This window comes from Phycodurus eques, chromosome 4 (genome assembly GCF_024500275.1).
Source record: "Phycodurus eques isolate BA_2022a chromosome 4, UOR_Pequ_1.1, whole genome shotgun sequence".
Classification (NCBI taxonomy): Eukaryota; Metazoa; Chordata; class Actinopteri; order Syngnathiformes; family Syngnathidae; genus Phycodurus; species Phycodurus eques.
The window spans coordinates 2456454-2481443 of record NC_084528.1 but is presented as its reverse complement, the minus strand read 5'-3'; the positions used below and the strand labels follow the sequence as shown (position 1 = coordinate 2481443).

The following is a 24990-nucleotide window of genomic DNA, read 5'->3' as shown; positions in this document are numbered from 1 at the left end:
ATGCATTTGTACGTGCAGCCTCGTGGGAGCGCCAAGGGTTCACGGCTCTCAGTCGAAAAACCTCTCTCTTTAAGAGACGAGGAAAAGAGAGAGAGCCATATCAAGCCTCCTTCAGAGCCCCTTGTAGCAAATCACCCAAGGGGACCCTGACCCGGATGGCAAAACATACAGAACAGAATCATACAATCATCGAAATAAATGAACAAAAACAGAGTATCCCACAAAGAAAAGAACTGTGGAGGCAAACATATCAAAATACACAAATGAAAATAGAAAAAAATCATAAAGGTGGGCTCCCTTCGTAGGGTCTACAGTTCGTGTCATTGATGAAGAAATTCAGAACCCTTCCGCTCAGGGCCCGCTGTCCACAATCACAGTCCATGAACAAGTCCCAGAGTCTAGGTTCATACAAGCGGGACCCCACACAGCTCCAGGACACTCCTGGAAAAACAAAAACACCTGCCAGTATTTTGCAACAAAATCAAACATAATACTACACCTGGCGGCACGGTGGCCGACTGGTTAGAGCGTCAGCCTCACAGTTCTGAGGACCCGGATTCATTCCCCGGCCCCGCCTTTGTGGAGTTTGCATGTTCTCCCCGTGCCTGCGTGGGTTTTCTCCGGGCACTCCGGTTTCCTCCCACATCCCAAAAACATGCATTAATTGGAGACTCTAAATTGCCCGTAGGCATGACTGTGAGTGCGAATGGTTGTTTGTTTCTATGTGCCCTGCGATTGGCTGACAACCAGTTCAGGGTGTACCCTGGCTCCTGCCCGATGACAGCTGGGATAGGCTCCAGCACGCCCGCGGCCCTAGTGAGGAGAAGCGGCTCAGAAAATGGATGGATGGATGAATACTACACCTTGTCAAATGGATATCTAACAGTACAACATATGGAGTGCAGTCATGTCCACACACCTGGAGCAGACACAGTTGGGGGAGTTGTTTAATCCGTAAGTGCTAATACCCCTCTTGCATCGCTTTATGCCTCCAAACCACTGCGGACATGACTCCTGCGCGTGCCACCGCTGAATATTATTTTTTGAAACAAAATAGGAATGAATCTGAGTAAAGAAAATGACCTTCCACTTAAAAACCATCCACAAAAGTTCCCATTAGATATGCATCTAGTACCGTGGGCTCCATTGATACCACGTCACCATTAGTCTCACCCCCCCTTTAATACTAGAAATTGTACTTCGTCTCCCGGGATCACAACACCAACCCAACATGTCCTTTGCACACGTGAGCAGCAAGGTGCAGAAGCAAAACATCACACACAAAGCCAATACAAGCGCTGCTACAATTTGTACTAATACTGCACCCATAGGCCCAAACCTATCCTGTAAACAGGTATTGGCAGAGCCGCCTGCTTCAGCCGAAGGGCCAAAAGCATCTCTAATGACCTTTAACGCTTCCGCTATTCTGGTGATATTATCTGCGTTGTCTGGTATCAAAGTGTAACAAGCATCTCCTGTCAAAGTCAGAGAAACACACCAACCACCCTACCTGGCTAAAATGTAGTCCGGACACAATGTGGTGTGTCTGAGCAAAGTGAGTTGATGGCTTCTCTGTGTATTCAACAAAAGCTTGAATCCTTCAATCGTTTCATTAGCAAAACCCTGCAAAGTGTACGTTATATTATCAGTGTGATCAGCCAAAAGTGTCATTCCATAGCATGGAAAACTCCAATGCCTTCCATTTAGTTTGACGGTTCTTTTTAAATCTCCTCACTCACTTTACTCCTTCTTGTGACCCCACTGGGCCGAAAAAATAGTCCTTGTCCCTTTCAATTGAGACTAGTCCAGTCTCAGATCTCATGCCGGCTGTGTGTTCACCTTGAGAGGTCAGGCCAGCAGGTTTCCTTTTGACATCAGACTTTACAGGATCTTTATTCCGTCTACTGCCTTGAGAGGAAACAATACTTCCTGTAATAGTTATCCCTTTAGAGGGGGGCTCTAACTCCTCCTTTGTCTTCTACCAGGTCGACTAACTGGGTATTATAGGTTAGCTTTACCCATTTAGTAAGGTCACCTCTACTATTCGATAACAGTCTGATACAAGAACCTGTGTATGATCCCCAGTCAGTGGTTTGGACACGCTGTATGAATACTGCACAGTCACCTTTGACCTCAAACCTCCTCAAATTATTAAACAACAAGAAATTATCATCTAAAGTTAACCTCGGCAGATCAAGTTTTTTCCCATGATTATCTTTCCACTCAGCCCCATGTTTACAAAGAACAGTATCATATTGCGGGCACCCACACGGCAGTGAAATGGAGTTCCCTTCCATTGGTTTTACCCTATCAACAAAAGTCCACAACTAGTTCCCGCATCTGCGCATTGGGTGTTGGAATGTAACCTGGAGGTCATCACCCCTCTCCTGACATTGTCTTTCAGACCTATGGTGCGTCTACCTTGCCATCCATCCATTTTCTGAGCCGCTTCTCCTCACAAGGGTCGCAGGAGTGCTGGAGCCTATCCCAGCTATCATCGGGCAGGAGGCGGGGTACACCCTGAACTGGTTGCCAGCCAATTGCAGGGCACATAGAAACACACAACCATTCGCACTCACATCAGAATCAGAATCAGAATCATCTTTATTTGCCAAGTATGTCCAAAACACACAAGGAATTTGTCTCCGGTAGTTGGAGCCGCTCTAGTACAACAGACAGTCAATTTACAGAACACTTTGGAGACATAAAGACATGGACAAAAACAATTGTGCAAAAAGATGCAGAGTCCTCTAGCACTTAGAGCAGTTCGAATGACTAATATTGCAATAGTCCGGTGCAATGACCATTGTGGAAAGGGCGCCGAGACTTCAAGGAGTGTATGCGGTTTAAAGTGACGAGTAGTGCGATCATCTGGGACAATGATGGTTGTGCAAATGTTACAGATACTCCTCAATCAGTGTGCAAATGGAGCATATGCTACTCTGGCATGAGTGGCCAGTATATGCAAATAGTGCAGCATGGCGAGACAAATACAGTGAGTGCACGAGTAATACATAATTGGCCCCACAGAAATGTGACAACGAACTCAAGTCAAAAAAATTCCAGCTTGTTGTAATGGAATTATAGGTTAGGTGTTTAAGAAGTTGATCGCAAGAGGGAAGAAGCTGTTGGAATGTCTACTAGTTCTAGTTTGCGTTGATCAGTAGCGCCGACCTGAGGGAAGAAGCTGGAAGAGCTGGTGACCGGGGTGCGGAGGGTCCGAGAGGATTTTGCATGCCCTTGTCTTAGTTCTGGCAGCGTGCAAGTCCTCAATGGTGTGTAGGGGGGTACCGACAATCCTTTCAGCAGTTTTGATTGTCCGTTGCAGTCGGAGTTTGTCCTTTTTTGTAGCAGCACCAAACCAGACTGTGATGGAAGAACACAGGACTGATTCGATGACCGCTGTGTAGAACTGGCTCAGCAGCTCCGGTGGCAGGCCGTGCTTTCTCAGAAGCCGCAGGAAGTACATCCTCTGTTGGGACTTTTTGAGGACGGAGTTGATGTTTGTCGCCCACTCAAGGTCCTGAGAGATTGTAATTCCCAGGAACTTGAAGGTCTTGACGGTTGACACAAGGCAGCTGGACAACGTGAGGGGCAGCTGTGGCGAAGGACGCCTCCTGAAGTCCACGATCATCTCTACCGTCTTGAGCGTGTTCAGCTCCAGGTTGTGTCGGCCGCACCACAGCTCCAGCCGCTCCGCTTCCTGTCGATATGCAGACTCGTCACCGTCCTTGATGAGGCCGATGACAGTGGTGTCATCTGCAAACTTCAGGAGCTTGACAGTCGGGTTCGCTGAGGTGCAGTCGTTCGTGTAGAGAGAGAAGAGCAGCGGAGAGAGGACACAACCTTGGGGCGCCCCAGTGCTGATGCTGCGTGTGGATGAGGTGGCCTCCCCCAGCCTGACCTGCTGTGTCCTGCCCGTCAGAAAGCTGTAAATCCACTGGCAGATGGCAAGTGAAACGCTGAGCTGGAGAAGCTTGGTTGAAAGGAGTTCAGGGATGATGGTGTTGAACGCTGAGCTGAAGTCCACGAACAGGATCCTCGCGTAGGTCCCTGCACTGTCGAGGTGTTCTAGGATGAAGTGCAGTCCCATGTTGACTGCATCATCCGCAGACCTGTTCGCTTGGTAGGCAAACTGCAGGGGGTCCAGCAGGGGACCTGTGACACTCTCGAGGTGGTCCAGCACGAGACGTTCAAAGGACTTCATGACCACAGATGTCAAAGCGACAGGCCTGTAGTCATTCAGACCAGAGATTGCAGGTTTCTTGGGGACTGGAATGATGGTGGAGCGTTTGAAACAGGATGGAACTTCGCACATTTCCAAAGATCCGTTGAAGATCTAAGTGAAGACTGGAGCGAGCTGGTCCGCGCAGACTTTGAGGCAGGATGGGGACACATGGTCCGGTCCTGCCGCTTTGTTAATCTTCTGTTGTTTGAAGATGCGTCTCACATCCTGTTCATGGATGGTTAATGCAGAAGTCAGAGGTGTGGTTGTGGTCGCGGGTGCGGCCGGGTGGGTGTGTGGAGTGAAACTGTCCTTTTCAAATCTGCAATAGAAGGTATTCAAGTCGTTGGCTAGTGTGCTATTGTTCTCAGCTTGGGGGGATCGTCGCTTGTAATTAGTCAGCGATTGGAACACTTCACACTTACGGGCAATTTAGAGTCTTCAATTAACCTACCATGCATGTTTTTTGGCATGTGGGAGGAAACCGGAGTGCCCGGAGAAAACCCACTCAGGCAGAGAGAGAACATGCAAACACACTGTCGGGACTGGGGATTGAACCCCGGTCCTCAGCCTGTGAGGCAGACGCTCTTAGGAGTCGTCCACCGTGCCACCACCTCCCTGTAATATAGTCAATTTGTTCCAGCCCATATGGTGCCCAAACCCCTATTCTTTCATACTTTTTCGCTTTACACCCCCCTTGCGTCATGGGCTGGCGACACTATGAGACACTCCTGATTTCTGCCCAATCCGGTGGAGTCTTGGCACGCTCCCCTACATCAACACTGTCACGCTGCATCCTCCTGGGCATCCTGAAAAATAAAGTTACGTCCACAAATCAAGAGTCTTCCCCGCGTCATCATGGACATAGTCACAATGGTCTTCCTCTCATCTCCACCGCCTTTGAGTTCCTGAAGGGAGCCAAGATTTTCACCAAACTGGACTTAAGAAATGTGTATCATCTCGTCAGGATAAGGGAGGGAGATGAATGGAAAACAGCATTCAACACACCAACGGGACATTGAGTATTTGGTAATGCCTTTTGGACTTACTAACGCTCCAGCTGTTTTCCAAAACCTTGTCAAGATGTCCTCCGTGACATGTTGAATGTTTTTGTTTTTGTCAATTTGGACAACATTTTGATATTCTCCCCGGATGAGGAGACTCACATTATTCATGTCCGCTCTGTATTGCAGCGGTTACTGCAGAATCAACTATATGTCAAGGCTAAGAAATGTGAGTTCCACAAGCCGTCCGTTTCTTTTCTGGGTTTCGTCCTGGCTCAAGGTGAAGTCAAAATGCACCCTTGCAAAGTCGATGCCATTATTAATTGGCCTACTCCCACGTCACGCAAAGATGTACAAAGGTTCTTAGGGTTCGCAAACTTCTACAGAAAATTCATCAGAAATTTCAGTTCTATAGCCTCTCCTTTGCATGATCTTACCTCGCCACACAAACCTTTTGTATGGAACCCGCATTGTCACAGCTTTTCAAAAACTTAAATCGAGCTTTACCTCCGCTCCCATCCTTACTTTGCCAGATCTCAAACAGCAGTTTGTGGTAGAAGTCGATGCGTCTGATGCCAGAATAGGAGCAGTGCTCTCCCAGAAATCTCTCAAGGATGATAAATTACATCCTTGTGCTTTTCTTTCCAAAAAACTGACCCCAGCTGAGAAAAATTTACATTGGTGACCGTGAACTGCTGGCAGTCAAGGTGGCTTTGATGGAGTGGAGGCACTGGCTAGAGGGGGCACAGACTCCGTTTTTAGTATGGACAGATCACAAGAACCTTGAGTATATTAAAACTGCTAAAAGATTAAATACTAGGCAGGCTAGATGGGCTCTGTTCTTCACTAGATTTAATTTCATGTTATCCTACCGACCTGGTTCTAAAAATGGTAAGCCAGATGCTTTGTCACGTATTTTCTGCGAAGAGAATTATTTGTCCGACCCTAAGACTATTTTGCCCAAGTCATGTTTCATTTCCGCTTTTGTTTGGGACATTGAAACTGCGGTTAAAGGGGCTCTGAAAAACACTCTTAGCCCTGAAGATTGCCCTGAAAACAGGCTTTATGTGGTTCCGACCTTAAGGGGAAGAGTCATCCACTGGGCTCACATGAACCGAACAGTATGTCACCCAGGCGTTGCCAAGACTCAATCAGTGGTCGAACAGCGGTTTTGGTGGCCTAATGTTAGGAGACCGAGGTCGATTACGTCAACGCTTGCCAGGTATGTGCTGCTAACAAATCCTCTCGTCAACGTCCTTCTGGGGAGTTGCGACCCCTGCCAATACCACAACGTCCTTGGTCAGACATTTCTGGAGACTTTGTGACAGGATTACCGGCCTCAAAAGGAAATACCACAATTCTCACAGTTGTTGAGAGGTTCTCTAAAAGGGCTCACTTCATTGCACTCCCGAAACTCCCCTCAGCTAAAGATACTGCAGAGTTAATGATCAATCATGTATTCAAATTCCATGGTTTCGCCAAGAATGTGGTGTCTGATAGGGGTCCCCAATTCATTTAGCAATTTTGGAAGGAGTTTTGCAATCTCATAGGTGCTACCGTTAGTCTGTCATCTGGGTTTCATCCTGAAACCAACGGCCAAACCGAGAGGCTGAACCAGGACCTGGAGACTGGGCTCCGATGTCTCGCTTCACAGGAGCCGCGATCCTGGTCTCAGAAACTGGTTTGGGTCGAATTCTCCCACAATTCCCTCCCCTCTGCATCCACTGGTGTATCGCCTTTTCACGTTGTGCATGGTTACCAACCATCTCTGTTTCCTGCCATAGCCCCAGAGTCCACAGTTCCAGCGGCACTGACTTTGGTGAGATGCTGCAGGAGGACCTGGGAGCGAGCCCGCCAGATGCTGCTGCGCCAGGGGCGGTCCTACAAAGCCGCTGCTGACCGTCAGAGGACACCAGCCCCGAACTACAAAGTGGGTCAGCGAGTTTGGCTCTCGACCAAACATATTCCACTCCGGGTGGAGTCAAAGAAGCTCGCGACCAGTTTCGTTGGGCCCTTCCCCATCACAAAGATCATCAACCCTGTCACCGTGAAGCTGAGGCTCCCAAGGTCAATGCGGATCTACCCTGCTTTTCACATCAGCCTACTCAAGCAAGCCCGGGAGTCCCCTCTGGTCCCGCCTTCCAGGCCCCCTCCTCCCTCCCGGTTTGTGGATGGGGGCCCTGTCTTCTCTGTGAAGCGGCTGTTGTCGTCTCGTCGGAGGGGGAGGGGATTTCAATATCTGGTGGACTGGGAGGGCTATGGGCCTGAGGAACATTCATGGGTGCCGTCTGCGTTTATCATGGATGATTCGCTCATTCGGGACTTCCACGTTGCGCATCCTGGGGCCGTCTGGGGCCGGCCGTTAAGGGGGGGGGATTACTGTCATTTGTGTGTGTTCCGGGTTTTGTCTTCTCCCCTGTTTCACACACACCTGCTCCTGTGAGCATCTTCACCACCTGTGCCTCGTTCACCCTAGTTACCTATTGTATTTAACCTCGTGTCTCATTCCCTCTCGTCGCCAGTTCGTTGTACCTTGTTGTCGCGTTCCAGCATTCCTTGTTTCCACGTCACAGACTCTCAGTAAGATTTGACCCTGTTCCGATAATCGACCTCGCCTCTTTGCCTCATGTTTTTGGATACTGTTGCCTATCTTGGATTGCCTGCCTGTGTACCGACCTATGCCCGTATATTAACCTCTCTTTTTGGAAACTGTCCATTTGTTTTGGAGTCGTGCATTTTTGGGTCCTATCCTCTGTTCCGTTCATGACAGACTCGTACTTCCCAACCAACCCCTTTGGAAGCATTTGTGTGCTTACCCAATTCGTGGATCTAAATTTGTAATTTCCGAATTATGAAACTTGTTTTCCTCCTGAGGCTTCTTTAACGCAATTAATATCCAACTTCCCTCATTCCTGTTTGGGCAAACAGCCGACTCATCCCCTGCCATCACGTAACTAGTATTTGAACGTTGATCGGTTTGAAATAACTAGTACAATCACTACACTAGGTCTTCCTCCTCAGTAACGCGATATTCCTGCTGGATTGACGATTTAAAAATAGCTCTGGTACCGAATGATTTCTTATTACTATTCGAGTGTAAAAGAAGCGGCTTGCTTGTATTTCGGTCAACTACCCCCACGTCACTGCGCATAATCTTCCCCAGGTACCTTTACAAGTCTACAGGTGTCCTTCATTGCTTTCGCTAATATTCCATAACTAACTGTTTGCCTATGTCTCCTAATTCCGAATATTACATCTGCCAAATCCTCAAATCAAGTCACCCTCTACCACTACAGACCAGGACTCTATCCATTGCATTAATTAATCGATCCTATTGTAAATTTCTCCATGTACTTGGCAATGCCCCCCTTTGTAGCCCACTTTTTATTACTCCAGCACAAAGTCAGGAGGGTTGACCCCTTAAAGGCCCAAATACCACACCTCTACATAACTCGACAACTTCTGTATTTTAGTTCTCCTAGTCAGCCAGCAATAGAGGTAGGGTAGATGGTCTTGGTCCATCGATATTTACATGTGCACCGTTGGATGCTTAGTGAGGCATTTTCTGACAAACTACTAGCAGACTCTTTAACCAATGGTAGGTGAAATCAATAGGAGGTTTGCTCTTTTCTGACCTCTCTCTTCCAACCCCTACCGAAGTTTTCTGAGGACTGCATGACCTCATACTCCCATAATGGCAAAAATATTTCTTGCCATAATTTCTCCCACAATCCTATCTAGTGACTCTGCCAACCCCACTGACTCGGGAGACGTCTGACTCTTAAGTAAAATTTAACCATCCTTATACTGAAAACTCCTAAATATATGTACTGCATAGCCTTTACCATGTATTGCTGTTCAAGGACAGGTGACCTGTTTAATACCAATTACCAAATTACTTCAAGTGTGTCCCCACCATTTTCCGACGAGCCACTGAGCACCCACCGACTCCGATCTCAGCCACACAGCATCCTTGATGGCTTTGAGTTGTGTCCACTTTGTCCCCCACTGAAACAGACTTTTCATCATATTGTTCCAATCCGCTTAGTAAACGTTGAGACACAGGACCATTCAGCTGCTCTTTGTTTTTCCAGTTTTCACCATCTCCACCACAAAGTACTTTCCTTGGCTCTCTTTCTGTCATGAGAAACATCCTTCATATAGATGCAATCATCACGGTTGAAGAATCTCTCTCAGTGACTCGTGACAAATAGTAACAGTTGTGCCCCCCTTCCTGGCTGCACAGCATTACTTTAGTCTCTGTTATACTGTCGCGGATGTTCTTCCCTCGCATGGCAAAGCCGAAACCGGCGACAGACCAGCGGCTGTAACAGAATATGAGAGGGGACACACTGGGTTTTCAATAAATTCACGCTAACACTACCGAGCCTCCCATCGTCACCTGTTCAGTAAACGGCGTTTCTGTCGTAGCTTCTAAGTCTAACTAACCTTTGTTCTTGCCCTCCATTTTACAGTTGTCCCTAATTTGCAACCTTCCTAACCCCCGTCTCTTACGCTCAGGCGTAAACTCCGCCTATCGTGAACCTCGCACACACACCAGTCATAAAGCTGGCCCCCTTGCTGGGATGCCTGTGTCCTGTCATAAACACTTTAGTGCAAGTTCCCGGCGATTTTAGGGCTCCGGGGCACAGCAGGACATCCCAGATTATTTCGTCAGCTATTTCTTCAAGAAGCCTAACTAGTCATTATTAATCTATATATTGTGCTTTACTATTAACCTTTAGTGTATTATAACTTTATGTCCCACATGATCAACGCCTTGACTAAGCCTCCCCAACCACTGTAATGAACCAGTCCCAAATAACTGTAGCAACAATGTTATCTTATTTTTAGAAAACTAAGAATACGAACCCTGATAAATTTGTCCCTTTTGCTCAAAAAGTAGCTCTCTGCTTGTCCCCAAATTATGGTATCGGCCTGACGTAGGAGACAGAATGCAAATAAATAAACCTCCGTAAAATTTACTTGTCCGACAGATGGACAGATTCTATTTGTCCTCCCTGCTCTAATGCTGAATCTGGGGAGACAATCAAACAGATTAACCCTCATACCAAATAGCGTAGTCATTCTCAAAGACATGTCCTCCTCATACCTTCCCTTGTACACGATGCAAATTAGGCATGGTCTTATGTCGTATGCAGCTGGTCATTATAAACACCCTAACTCCCACTAGTAAGTAAATAGCAACTCAACTTGACACATCCGCCCACTGCTGTGAATGGAAAGGATTGCATTCACTATACTGTATTAATATTCATTACACTGTATCAATTTAATATTGTAAGGGGGTCTTTAACCGACTGGTGTCCCTTGCGTAAATTTCTTAATCCGGTTTGCCACAAACAGGAACTTCGATGTATGTCTACTGACGATGATCACCGACTTTCTTTATATTCCCAAATTTTCATGTAGCATAGACTGGTAGACGGCCTAATATAATCCCGAATGTGCTTTTATATTTCCACACGCTTTTCCCTCATTACTTGCTTTATTATCCTTCATTACCGTCTTCCCGCCGCTTACTCGTGTGTCACTCTGTAACCCGAAAAATGACTCCCTCTGACGTGCAAGTTAACACATTTTTCTTTATTTTGCAACATATGGTAAAGCTCCTCTTCAAGGAACCAGCAAGAACAGCACCACCGTAAGAGTTAGTTTACTTCTCACTATCCTCTATCATCTCAAGTGCTCTCTCAGCAATAAATTTCCCCCCTCCAATTTCCATTACCAATCCTCTCTCAATTTATCACTACTAAACTGAGCTCACCGCCAAGCCCTTTACAAACTTTCTAACGTCATTGTCATCACACGAGTCAGATATTAAACTTCTGTGCGTTTTACTGTCAATCCCTTCGGCACTACATGAAAGTAATTCTGTAAGCCCTAACTATTGTCTTTGCATTCCTCCTTTCGGACCTTCAAAAACTCCTTTACACCAGGCAACTTCCCTCCTTTACATACAGTTGAACATATTTATTGCTGCTACCGCCGTCTCTCCGCACACACTCAATAAAATCCCGCACATACACTCCTCGTGATTCACTCGTAACACACTAAAATACATTCTCATCCACTTCTTACTTTTCACCTCATGTTCATACCATACCATCCCAACCAGCACTTTGTACGCCATTCATTCAAACTCCACGTGCAGCCCGAAGTGGGCCAGAACCGCCTCGATTTGCAGCGGTCCTCTTCGCTCAGGTTTTAACGGCACCATAACACATGCGCGACTCCACCAATTCAACAGCCGCCTTTATTCATACAGTGAAGCGTTTATGCCAACAAATACATCCGGTGTCGTGTCTAGCCTGCTTCTCCGGGGACACTGGCCCGCTGCGTTAACCCGGAAGTAGAACAGCACGACGCAATCCTGACGTGATCACGCCCGCCCGGCACACGTGTTTTTTTATCATCCAGAATATCGCGTGCCTACCTATGTATACACACAATATGTATACCTTATTTATATATGTTATAAAGATAATGGGTACCCTTTAGAGCGCTTTATAGATGTCTACATATATATTAATATAATTATATTCATCATAGTTCTAGGGTTTTCTTTATATTGTGTACACAATTAATAGGTTGTATCACACAGAATATTCGTATCACACACACTTAGTCCACGGGTCTTTTTCCAGATCTCCTGCGAGTCTCTTCTGTTCCCAAATAGAGCTCACCTGGTCTGTTACTTAATTTGCTCACACTCGATGACGTCCGGCCTCAGATTAGTGGAAATAAATACCGACCAGGAGTCAAACCCTCAAATTTTACCACACAGGAATTACCAACACAGACACACAGGCTCACCCACACCAGCCGTTTCAATGCGGCACACAAGCCACTCATGTAAGCGCCGCGCGGCCGCCAGATTCAAACAGTGAGGAAACGCTCACCTTCGAGCCGGCATGAAATCTGAAGTGGCCCCGTGTCGCCATCGCCCGGAAGTGCAGCAAAGACTCCTGTTCGTGATGCCACTTTGAGGTGGATTTTTTCGCCTGTGGTTCCGAGTCAGAGGTCACCCGGGAGAACTCCGACGTCCGTCGGGCATGGGATGAATGAAGACTCCGAGACACTTGGTGTTTGAGCTAATTCAATTTATTGAACAAGCCTTAGTGTCATAACAGGTGCTTACATTTCCAGAACAACGAAAAAGCCCCCGAAAATCCCTGGATCTCACTTTCTAAAGGTTTAATTCTCTGGGTGTGGAATTACCCCTCCCTGGGTGCATCCGGCAGATGGCCGTTCATCATGACCATATTTGGAATCACACCCACCTGCTGGTGCCTCACCTTCTAGCTACGCTCACACCCGGTTCCCTCATCTTGTAAGATGCAAAACAATCCTCTTTGCAGACCGGGACGCCTGTTGTGAACCCAAGACATGTTACTATCTGGGTGGAGAAGGAAAACCCTAATAAACGTACAAATGGTTGAAGAAAGTTCTTTGATGAAGAACTACAAAGAAAAGATGGTTGGCTTGAATACAGATCTCCAAACATTTGGCCCTTGCAAAGGAACTCTGATTGTGGTACTACTGAAATATACGACAAAAGCCTAAGAATTTAGTTGGAAAGCAGGCTGTGTGAAGTGATGAGAGAAAAGAAAAAAAGTGTACAGCAGGTGCTGGGAAGCATTTTTAACCGATAAAAACTGCAAATGTGTGTAAAAGTCCAACCAAAGCTTTGGGATTCAAAACAACTGCCTGTAACTAGTGTAAAGTGGAGAGTTCTAGCCGAGAAAGCCTGAGCGTTGACTTGGAAAGCAGCCTGTGTGATGTTATAAGTGAAAAGACAAAAAGTGCACAGCAGGCGCTGGGAAGCATTTTAAGCGATAGAAACTGCAAATGTGTGTAAAAGTCCAACCAAAGCTTTGGGATTTAAACCACTGCCTGTAACTAGGATAAAGGGGAGAATTCTAGCCTCGACAGCCTGAGAATTTACTTGGAAAGCATCCTGTGTGAAGTTAAGAGTGAAAAGAAAAAAAGTGGACAGCAGGCGTTGGGAAGCATTTTTAAGCGATAAAAACTGCGAATGTGTGTAAAAATCCAACGAAAGCTTTGGGATTCAAACCATTGCCTGTAACTACTATAAAGGGGAGAGTTCTAGCCGAGAAAGCATGAGAATTTACTTGGACAATAGCCTGTGTGAAGGTATGAGTGAAAAGAAAAAAAGTGGACAGTAGGCGCTGGGAAGCATTTTTAAGCGATAAAAACTGTAAATGTGTGTAAAAATCCAACGAAAGCTTTGGGATTCAAACCATTGTCTGTAACTACTATAAAGGGGAGAGTTCTATCTGAGAAAGCATGAGAATTTACTTGGAAAGCAGCCTGCGTGAAGTTATGAGTGAAACTAAAAAAAGTGAACAGTAGGCGCTGGGAAGCATTTTTAAGCGATAAAAACTGCAAATGTGTATAAAAGTCCAACCAAAGCTTTGGGATTTAAACCACTGCCTGTAACTAGTATAAAGGGGAGAGTTCTAGCCGAGAAAGCATGAGAATTTACTTGGAAAGCAGCCTGTGTGAAGTTATGAGTGAAAAGAAACAAATGTGTACAGCAGGCGCTTGGAAGCATTTTTAAGCGATAAAAACTGCAAATGTGTGTAAAAGTCCAACCAAAGATTTGGGATTTAAACCACTGCCTGTAACTAGTATAAAGGGGAGAGTTCTACCCTTGAATGAATGAGAATTTACTTGGACAGTAGCCTGTGTGAAGTTATGAGTGAAAAGAAAAAAAGTGGACAGCAGGCACTGGGAAGCATTTTTCAGCGATAAAAACACCAAACGTGTGTAAAGGTCCAACCAAAGCCTGTAACTAGTGTAAAGGGGAGAATTCTAGCCTGAGACTTTACTTGGAAAGCATCCTGTGTGAAGTTATGAGGTAAAAGAAAAAAAGTGTACAACAGGCGTTGGGAAGCATTTTTAAGCGATAAAAACTGCAAATGTGTGTAAAAGTCCAACGAAAGCTTTGAGATTCAAACCACTGCCTGTAACTTCTATTAAGGGGAGAGTTCTACCCTAGAATGCATGATAATTTACTGGGAAAGCAGCCTGTGTGAAGTTATGAGTGAAAAGAAAAAAAGTGTACAGCAGGTGCTGGGAAGCATTTTAAGCGATAAAAACTGCAAATGTGTGTAAAAGTCCAACCAAAGCTTTGGGATTCAAACCACATTGTAGTGACAACTAGTATAAAGGGGAGAGTTCTACTCTGAAATGCAAGAGATTTTACTTGGAAAGCATTTTGTGTGAAGTTATGAGTGAAAAGAAAAAAAGTGCACAGCAGCCTGTCCCATAGCCTGAGCGATTACTCCGTTTGACTATTTTCATCATGCAACGTGCACAAATAATCACGACAGTTTGTTTTACGATACGACACGTCTACAAATCATGCATCCTGGAGACAAAAACGTGGAGAATTGATAGCTATATGAATTGGATCGATTTTTTTTTTTGTACTTTTATTTATAGACAGTAGTGGTCAAACAATATACTGTAATTTTCAGACAATGTGATGTGTATAATGTTGATTTTTTTTTTTTTTGCGTTTTTTTTTTACCTTTCCTTATCGCAACAACATAAATATTTTGTGGTAATTATGCATATCTCCATAAATTGCAGCTGGTGCAAACAGCAGCAGATGCACTCTCACACTTGTTGGCAAGAAAGGTAAAAAAAACTATTTTTCTCCACACGGCAGCAATAATGTTTCATTTGTATGATAATTGTTTAGTTTTTATCATTTACAGGAGGTGCATCAAGCAGTGGTGCTGCTGGTCATGGCTGGTTGTCTGCTGACTGGGATCCCACAAAAGTCCCACATGCACACACCAACACACGCACACACACACATGCGCATGAACACACACACACTGCTGTAGATATTTCAAAGTTAATGCATCATCAATTTGAAAATGCATGTGTTATTCTTGTAAATAACTGGTACGCTGCAATAAAAATACCCTTTTTGTGTCGTTTATGTTGTTATATAATGGAAAATATTATTTAGCTATTTGAGCTATCACAAAAGCAAAATAAATTTGCATCAAAGTGAATGTTTTTGTTTCACCAAAATCCCGTTTTCTCCGTTTCTTTCTTGGAAACAGGTATGTTCAAGAAACTTACCTATGTTCAACTGCTGTTTACTAAAGAACGGTAAAAGGTAGAAATGTAATTTTTCTCCTGATGAAAGAAGAGGGTTAAATGTTTCTTTGGTGGGTTCCATTGTTCTATAGCTATAGAACACAATTGTCTGTAGGCCTTCAAAAATCAGTCAAAATTGTCAAAAATGGCGGGGTCCCAATTTCTGAAAAATGGCAGAACCCATTTAATACAAAAAAACGTAGTTTTACGTCTTTTAAAATTTGATAACCTAATCCCAAAGACGTAGTTTTCCGTTTTTTTGCGTCATAGGCTTCAGAGGGGGCTGAGGTCACTCACCATAGGATGAGGCCTGAGAGCAATTTTAATGCCCATAAGAACGGACACTAGATGGCAGCAGTGCATCACACAACTTAGAATTTTGGTATAACTTACCTATGTTCTACCACTACTTACTAAAGAACGGGCGAAAAAAAGTGGAAACAAACTTTTTTTGTTTGAAAGATGGAAGTCTAATCTTTCTTTTGGTGGGCGCCATGTTTGTATAGCCATAGAACACAATATTCTGTGTGCCTTGAAAGATCGGTCGAAATCCTCTAAAATAGCTGTTTATCATTGATAAACACGTAGGACGCTAGAGCTGCTCCAGAATATGCCAGGAGCTGCCTAAAGGGTCGAGGCAGAAGTAGACGCAATAGCTCAAACACTAACAAACGAACAAATGCATTCATCTTCCGTTATGCTGCGGGGGCGGGAGTTCAATAAACGTACTGCCATGTGATTTGCGATTCTCCAGCGTTGTCACTCACTGCGGCGAATGACCAATGAGCAGCCAGCGTCAGGCAGCGCCGTGCGGGCGGGGGAGTGACCTAAGTGAATTGAGTGATTCGTTCAGTGAACTAGTGTACTGAGGAACTGAAGAGTGTTTCGTTCGCGATTCGTTCGTTGAGCTTTCTTCGTTTGTGATCCGCTAAGGAGCGATGTACTTGTACAATGAGTGATTCGTTTGCGCAAGGAACGACGTACTACGCAGTGAACGTACTCATGAGTAATTTTAACTGCAAGTCCTGACGTCCTCGCGGGGATAGCTTTCACGAGCTGACCTCGCTGCATGCATTTTCAAGCGTCACAAGAGAGCTTGTTGAGAGAGATGATAATTTAGCTTAAGTGTTTTTGTTGTTGTTATTTTTCTTAAATCTCCCCGCTTCTCGTAGTTCAAATACGTGGCAAGAGAAACAACGCATAGTCCTTCGGTGAATGTATTGAGTGAACGTGAACCTCAGGGATGGATCATGAATGATTTTGTGAAAAAGAACTGAACGATTCGGTGAACGAATCTTTTTAATGAACTGATTCGAATGAATGCCATTTTATATTTAGTACTGCACTCTTAAATTCTGGAGACTTTATACAGAATGGATACACTAAAGTAATAAGTTATACATAGTGCATATTGACCACTAACAAAAATAATCCCTATAAACACGTACAACGCCGTGGAACGAGAAACGGCAGCGGCAGCTGCAGTAGCTGGTCGAATTGGGGTGAGGCCTCTGCCCCGGAAGTGTCGCGACCTCATGCCGCTGCTGCGTAATACGCCAACCTTTTTTTTCCACCACAGATATGTATTGGTGGGTACAACACGCCCATTTTGAGCTCCGTGCCGACTGCGACGCTAAGCTAGGGAGGTCGGAGTCGTCCGTTCTCAAAGTATGTGTGTACGGCAAGAAAAGCAAAACACCACCGATGACGGAACTTTGTGCTGCATACGGTTGCGTAAAACGTCTTACAGTTACGACAAGGGAACAGGGAGTCCCTTTCACATGAAAAATATAGGATTTTTTTTTTTTTTTTGTATATTTAAGAACATGTTTATTGATAGCATACGCTTTGGCGTTGGAAAAAATACAGTAAATTTAATGAAAACTGAAAATAAGCAAGTGACGACTTAATTTCCGTGTCCGTGCATTACTTTCTATGGGAAAGTCGACCTCCCCAGCACGACCTTTATATAGGCACGTCGTTTAGCCGGTCTGCTGTATCTACAAACCTATATCTATGAGCAAAAAAAAAAACGGAATTCGAAAAGGGCTTCCGAGTGGGAAATCGGATTTCGGAGGGCGTTGCATTTGAAACTTCCGACGAGGAACTCGGATATTCCAACTTTCGAGTACGCAGGAACGAAGGTTGGTCACTATTTTTCAAGAGTCATTGTGGAATGTTTTGAGAGCACTTTAGGAGTAACACTTTGAACACAACGGCCAGGTTTGTCCCAATAGTGTTGCTGTACGACTTCCGCCGATGAACGCTTTGCTCCCACCGCATAAACATTGTATTCCGTTATTACTAATTATCATAGATATGGTCACAACATTGTCGATAGACACGAAATAGAAAAGGAACGGCAGTTTTTGCGGAGAAGTCTGAATTGGTAAATTTGCGCGGGAGGTCCAAAGTTAAAATGGCGGAACCATAGATGCGGAATGTTTTACGTCTGTATGCATTTTAGCATTCGTTGATCTATTTTACTACAATGCATTTTTGCTAGCTGGAGCTGACATACATGCCTGGATGCGTTCATGGTGATTGGAGAAAATACATTTTAAAGTCGTGCTCTCCGAATAAAAAATTCCGAGTGGATAGAACAGGTGTGTGTCTTCATTAAGCAGTCACTAACAGACGTGGGGTCGTATCACTTTTTTTTGTCTTACTGTGTTTTTTTTTTATTTTAATAACCGTTGTTTGTCCTCTTCTAGGTGGGATTTACTGTCTTACCAACACTACTCAACTGATGAGAGGAGGTTGAGCTGGCTTCCGGACCATCTGTCCCGAGACAACGAAACGAAGATGAACAGGAAAAAGGATAAAGGATTTGAGAGTCCACGACCCTTTAAATTATAAGTATTTTGTCTTTCTGCGTTCAATTAATGAGAGTTCAAGTAACACATGTATGCACTTTAGTTGACTAGAAGACAGCGCTATTTAATGAAGAACAGTACCGCATGTGGTTGTTTTATTAATGCCATGATGCCTTTTCTTTTACGACCCACCAGGTTGTGTGCATCAACAATATCAACTTCCAGAGGAAATCTGTAATTGTGAGTATAAATGTTGTTCACTAGGCTGAAATTTTTACCACATGCGGATCACAACATTATGAATAGTTGCACAACATACTGATATCCAACAATACTAGTATCAAATACTTTGGGGGTGTTAAAGTGGGGAAAAAGGAGTGATGACAAACGAGCATAACTAGATTTTATTTTATTTTTTGGCAACAATGTAAGAGCTTTCAAAACATACGAAACACGAAATTAGCACCAATTTAGTTGGAACCTTTTCAAAATTATTTCAATGAAGAACTGGGTTTATGTGCTCCAGTAAATCCTAAATTCCGCATGGCAATATGAAGTAGGATGCTGTAAATATTAGTAGCCTTAAATTAATGGTGAAGATGGGACCTTTATTTGTTTTACAAAGATTAAAATTAAGTAAGTTTACACAGCTATAAAGCTGTATATTTGTGGGCAATGGAGTTAACAGAGTTACGCTCTCTAAAATTTGCGTGGAGGAAATAACCTGTGGGAGGGGCCATAGGGGTCGGGTGCAGTGTGAGCTGGGCGGTGGCCGAAGGCGGGGACCTTGGCGATCCGATCCCCGGCTACAGAGGCTGGCTCTAGGGACGTGGAATGTCACCTCTCTGGCAGGGAAGGAGCTGGTGTGTGAGGTCGAGAAGTTCCGACTAGATATAGTCGGACTCGCCTCCACACACAGCTTGGGCTCTGGTACCAGTCCTCTCGAGATGGGTTGGACTCTCTTCCATTCTGGAGTTGCCCACGGTGAGAGGCGCCGAGCAGGTGTGGGTATACTTATTGCCCCCTGGCTCGGCGCCTGTACGTTGGGGTTCACCCCGGTGGACGAGAGGGTAGCCTCCCTCCGCCTTCGGGTGGGGGGACAGGTCCTGACTGTTGTTTGTGCCGATGCACCAAACAGCAGTTCAGAGTACCCACCCTTTTTGGAGTCCTTGGAGGGGGTGCTGGAGAGCGCTCCCGCTGGGGACTCCATTGTTCTGTTGGGGGACTTCAATGCTCACGTGGGCAATGACAGTGAGACCTGGAATGGCGTGATTGGGAGGAACGGCCCCCCCGATCAGAACCCGAGCGGTGTTCTGTTATTGGACTTCTGTGCTCGTCACGGATTGTCCATAACGAACACCATGTTCAAGCATAAGGGTGTCCACATGTTCACTTGGCACCAGGACACCCTTGGTCGCAGTTCGATGATCGAATTTGTGGTTGTGTCATCGGACTTGCGGCCGCATGTCTTGGACACTTGGGTGAAGAGAGGGGCGGAGCTGTCAACTGATCACCACCTGGTGGTGAGTTGGCTCCGATGGTGGGGGAAGATGCCGGTCCGACGTGGCAGGTCCAAACGTATTGTGAGGGTCTGCTGGGAGCGTCTGGCAGAATCCCCTGTCAGAAGGAGTTTCAACTCCCACCTCCGACAGAACTTTGCTCATGTTCCGGGGGAGGTGGGGGACATCTAGTCCGAGTGGACCATGTTCCAAGCCTCCATTGCTGAGGCGGCCGACCGGAGCTGTGGCCGTAAGGTGGTCGGTGCCTGTCGTGGCGGCAATCCCCGAACCCGTTGGTGGACACCAACGGTGAGGGATGCCATCAAGCTGAAGAAGGAGTCCTATTGGGCCTTTTTGGCCTGTGGGACTCCTGAGGCAGCTGATGGGTACCGGCTGGCCAAGCGGAATGCAGCTCTGGTGGTCGCTGAAGCAAAAACTCGGGTATGGGAGGAGTTCGGTGAGGCCATGGAGAAAGACTTCCGGACGGCTTCGAGGAAATTCTGGTACCACCATCCGACGTCTCAGGAGAGGAAAGCAGTGCACCACCAACACTGTGTATAGTGGGGATGGGGCGCCGCTGACCTCGACTCGGGACGTTGTGAGTCGGTGGGGAGAATACTTCGAAGACCTCCTCAATTCCACCGACACGCCTTCCCATGAGGAAGCATAGTGTGGGTTCTCTGAGGCGGGCTCTCCTATCTCTGGGTTTGAGGTCACCGAGGTAGTTAAAAAGCTCCTCGGTGGCAGGGCCCCGGGGGTGGATGAGCCCCCGGCGCCCGGAGTTCCTAAAGGCTCTGGATGTTGTGGGGCTGTCCTGGTTGACACGCCTCTGCAACGTCGTGTGGACATCGGGGACAGTGCCTCTGGATTGGCAGACTGGGGTGGTGGTCCCCCTTTTTAAGAAGGGGGACCGGAGGGTGTGTTCCAACTACAGGGGGATCACACTGCTCAGCCTCCCTGGTAAGGTCTATTCAGGGGTGCTGGAGAGGAGGGTCCGTCGGGAAGTCGAATCTCAGATTCAGGAGGAGCAGTGTGGTTTTCGTCCTGGCCGTGGAACATTGGACCAGCTCTACACCCTCGGCAGGGTCCTCGAGGGTGCGTGGGAGTTTGCCCAACCGGTCTACATGTGTTTTGTGGACTTGGAGAAGGCGTTCGACCGTGTCCCTCGGGGAGTCCTGTGGAGGGTGCTTCGGAAGTATGGAGTACCGAACCCCCTGATACGGGCTGTTCGGTCCCTGTACGACCGGAGTCAAGAGTTTGGTCCGCATATCCGGCAGTAAGTTGGACTCGTTCCCGGTGGGGGTTGGACTCCGCCAAGGCTGCTTTTTGTCGCCGATTCTGTTCATAACTTTTATGGACAGAATTTCTCGGCGCAGCCAAGGCGTAGAGGGGGTCCGGTTTGGTGGCCTCAGTATTGCATCTCTGCTTTTTGCTGATGATGTGGTTCTGTTGGCTTCATCAAGCCGTGAGCTCCAACTCTCACTGGAGTAGTTCGCAGCCGAGTGTGAAGCGGCTGGGATAAGAATCAGCACCTCCCAATCAGAGACCATGGTCCTCAGTCGGAAAAGGGTGGCATGCCCTCTCCAGGTCGGGGACGAGATCCTGCCCCAAGTGGAGGAGTTCAAGTATCTTGGGGTCTTGTTCACGAGTGAGGGAAGAATGGAACGGGAGATCGACAGGCGGATCGGTGCAGCATCTGCAGTGATACAGACTTTGTATCGGTCCGTTGTGGTAAAGAAGGAGCTAAGCCGGAAGGCGAAGCTCTCAATTTACCGGTCGATCTTCGTTCCTACCCTCCTCTATGGGCATGAGCTGTGGGTCGTGACCGAAAGAATGCGATCCCGGATACAAGCGGCCGCAATGAGTTTCCTCCGCAGGGTGTCCGGGCTCTCCCTTAGAGATAGGGTGAGAAGCTTGGTCATCCGGGAGGATCTCAGAGTGGAGCCGCTGCTCCTCCGCATTGAGAGGAGCCAGATGAGGTGGCTGGGGCATCTGATTCGGATGCCTCCCGGACGCCTCCCTGGTGAGGTGTTCAGGGCACGTCCCACCGGGAGGAGACCCCGGGGACGACCCAGGACACGCTGGAGAGACTACGTCCTTCGGCTGGCCTGGGAACGCCTCAGGATCCCCCTGGAAGAGCTGGATGAAGTGACTGGGGAGAGGGAAGTCTGGGCGTCCCTGCTAAAGCTACTGCCCCCACGACCCGAACCGGATAAGCGGTAGAAAATGGATGGATGGAAATAAAAGCGTCATGCTTGTGGTTCGGCGCTGCACTTTTGTTTCCATCCGTCCATTTTCTGCACCGCTTTATACTCACAAGGGTCGCGGGTGTGCTGGAGCCTATCCGAGCTGTCTTCGGACGAGAGGTGGGGTACTGATCGCGAGCCAATCACAGGGCACATATAAGCAAACAACCATTTGTGCACACATTCACACCTAAGGCCAATTTAGAGTCTCAAATCAACCTACCATCCATGTTTTTGGGATGTGGGAAGAAACCGGAGTGCCCAGAGAAAACCCACACAGGCACGGGGAGAACATGCAAAGTCCACACAGGCGGGGCCGGGATTTGAACCCCGGTCCTCAGAACTGTGAGGCAGATGTGCTAACCAGTCGTCCACTGTTCCGCCCACTTTTGTTTCACTTCCCATAATACTCTGTTCACAGCGTAATGCAAAAATCCTAATGACTGTACATATGTTTTTCCTAACATGGAGTGGTGTTTTCAAATGAAAATATTAACACAAAAAAGAGCACTAAGTATTTGCAGTGTCGTATGGTATGAGAAAACAAAGCGGTGGTATCGATTAGCGACACTTTCTCCACGCAGCTGAAGAAAGTTTATACAGTATATCGGTTACACAGGGTTCCTACGCAAGTATGGAAAAGTATGAAATTTTATTTCATAAATTTCCAGATCCTGAAAATGGAAAGTATTGTCAGGAAAAATATTAATGATTCCAAGACTGTTATAAGAGCTCTGTTTTTTAAAAACAAATCAATTTGAATATCTTAAAAAAAAAAAGAATATATATATATATATATATATATATATATATATATATATCACAGTTTATTTATTTATTTATTTTTTACCGTCCTTGGAAGCACAGCTACGTTTGTGTGAGAGCACAGTATTATACTATGGTCTTGGTGAATACTTGATTCTGATTGGCTCAGAAAATTCCATTGGTGTGCGTTATCAGGTGAAAATTACACCCTTCGAACGTCTCAAGTAGTTCCTGTCAAAAAATCATTACATTGTTCCAAATTCATGCACAGCACCCTTAGCCATTAGATTATACATTATGCACAAAGATTTCAACCTGACACAGTCAGATTTTCTGATAAGTCAACGTAAAGTACTCTGAGGACAGAAATTAGCAAATTAAAAACAATAATGAGTGATATAATCACATACTTTATTGGTGATTATAACACCTTGGATGACTGGGATACTGCTGAGGAATTGAGGTGAAAAATGAAAAGACAGAAGCAGCACAAAGACTTAACTCCGTAAGATTTAAATCAACTCACAGAGGAAGAGGAGGAAATCAACGTAAATAAAACAACAAAATAGGCGATTAAAAGGCCGAGACACTTCCTGACACAAAAACTGATAAATACAAATTGAAGACTTCCCCGTTGATGTTTTGAATGATACCCTGCGACAATTTTATGCCGCAGTCCAGTTGAGCTGGACCGCGTGCTTAAAAAAAACAACAGTTCAGTTGCGTAGGCACACTTTTCTCATTTCAGCGGTACATATAAGGTGTGTTCGGAAATTTAATTTGGCGCCCTGACGCTAATCTGAGAGTGTACACTCCCAACAGCGCTCTGAGTTTCCGATCGGTGTGGAGTGGAGCAGAGCGGATTTTTCCGAATGTACCCAAAATGTGCCTGAGCCACTGTTGAACTCTGGGTAACATGCACAATGCCAGTTTGTGGCGCTGTCAATGGGTTGAAAATAGACAAAACATTTCCCAAAACCTTTAGGTTTGTCCCATAGACATTTGTTTTTAACATTTCCTTGGCTCCCGAACAACATTGTAGGGTAGGAAAGTCAGTTTAAGCACATTTACGAGAAAATTAATAGTGCCAAAACAAACCTCCAACATATATACAGTGCCGTGAAAAGCATTGACCCGCTTCTCAAATTCTTATATTTTTGCATAGATTCCACACTTTAATGTTCAAGATCATCAAACAAATAAACATATCAGACAAATATAACCTCAGTGAACTTAAAATGCTGTTTTTAAATGGTGATTTGATTTATTCAGGAAAAAACTATTCTCAGTTACCTGGCTCAGTATGAAAAAGTACTGTATTTTCACGACCATAAGGCGCACTGAAAAGTCTTAAATTTTCTCAAAAATGGACGGGGCGACTTATAATGCGGCATTGTGTGTGCACCGAGTTCCAAAATCTATAAATGTTTTTGTGTGATGAGCGCTCCGCTTGACTGACTGGGAGCTTTTCCTGCCGACACGCTGCTTATACAGTGGAAAAGCGGACATGGCTGAGGACAGCATGCGGACGTAAAGGGGGAAGGGTGCGCGTGAAGGAGGATGCTAAAGGCACGCTCCCAGTAGGTATATTACGCCGGTCAAGCCAGCCTCCACTCGTAAAGTAGCAATCAAGCCAGCAGCCCCTAATTTTGTTCATACTAGGCATTACGGTAATAAGTCGCCAACTCGTGGCGAAAGCCACCTTCACTATAAAAGCTTCCCAATAATACGGACGTCAATGCTCTTTGGTTAAGAAATGCAACCAGCAAAGTTAATTGGAATCTTGAGATGCATTTAAAAAAAATAGTTTATTAGTTTTCGGAGACTTTTATTTTGAAATACAATATCAGATCTTCATCAAACCTCTTTTACTGGAGTCCTTGGTGGTCTGTCACACAGATCTGGACTTGTCTTGCAATACCAATGGGATTATGTTGGGGTGGCTTTGGCTCAGTAGGTAGAACAGGTTCGAATCCCTGCTACGACCGTCCGCGTGTCGAAGTGTCCTTGGGCAAGACACTGAACCCTAGTTTGCTCCCTGTGGGCCTGGCAGCGCCTCGCATGGCAGCAGTCGCCCATTAGTTTATGAATGTGTGTGAGAATGTGAGGCTTTGTATAGCGCTTTGGGCACTGTGATGATGTAGATAAAGTGCTATATAAGTGCAGTGCATTTACCATTTATTTTTTCCAAGATATCAAATAAACAAAATTTTTTAACGTATCTCAAGATTCAAATTAACTTTGGTGGTTGCATTCCTTAACCGAAGAGCA

The 24990-nt window shown here is 45.8% G+C and overlaps 1 protein-coding gene across 5 annotated transcripts in view; it reads left to right on the top strand.

Annotated features, from left to right (window-relative positions):
• The first annotated feature begins 16640 nt into the window (after positions 1–16640).
• taf2 (TAF2 RNA polymerase II, TATA box binding protein (TBP)-associated factor) overlaps positions 16641–24990 on the top strand; it is a 184384-nt gene continuing 176034 nt past the window's right edge. The window contains exons 1-4 of one of the 5 annotated variants that reach the window (XM_061673616.1): positions 17643–17782; positions 17900–17999; positions 18108–18248; positions 18395–18449. In XM_061673616.1, the coding sequence (XP_061529600.1) occupies positions 18199–18248; positions 18395–18449 (105 nt within the window). In that variant the 5' untranslated portion in view covers positions 17643–17782; positions 17900–17999; positions 18108–18198. Of the gene's footprint in view, positions 17617–17642; positions 18000–18107; positions 18249–18394; positions 18450–24990 lie in introns of those variants that run through there. The other 4 variants (XM_061673617.1, XM_061673613.1, XM_061673614.1 and 1 more) reach the window with 4 other exon arrangements.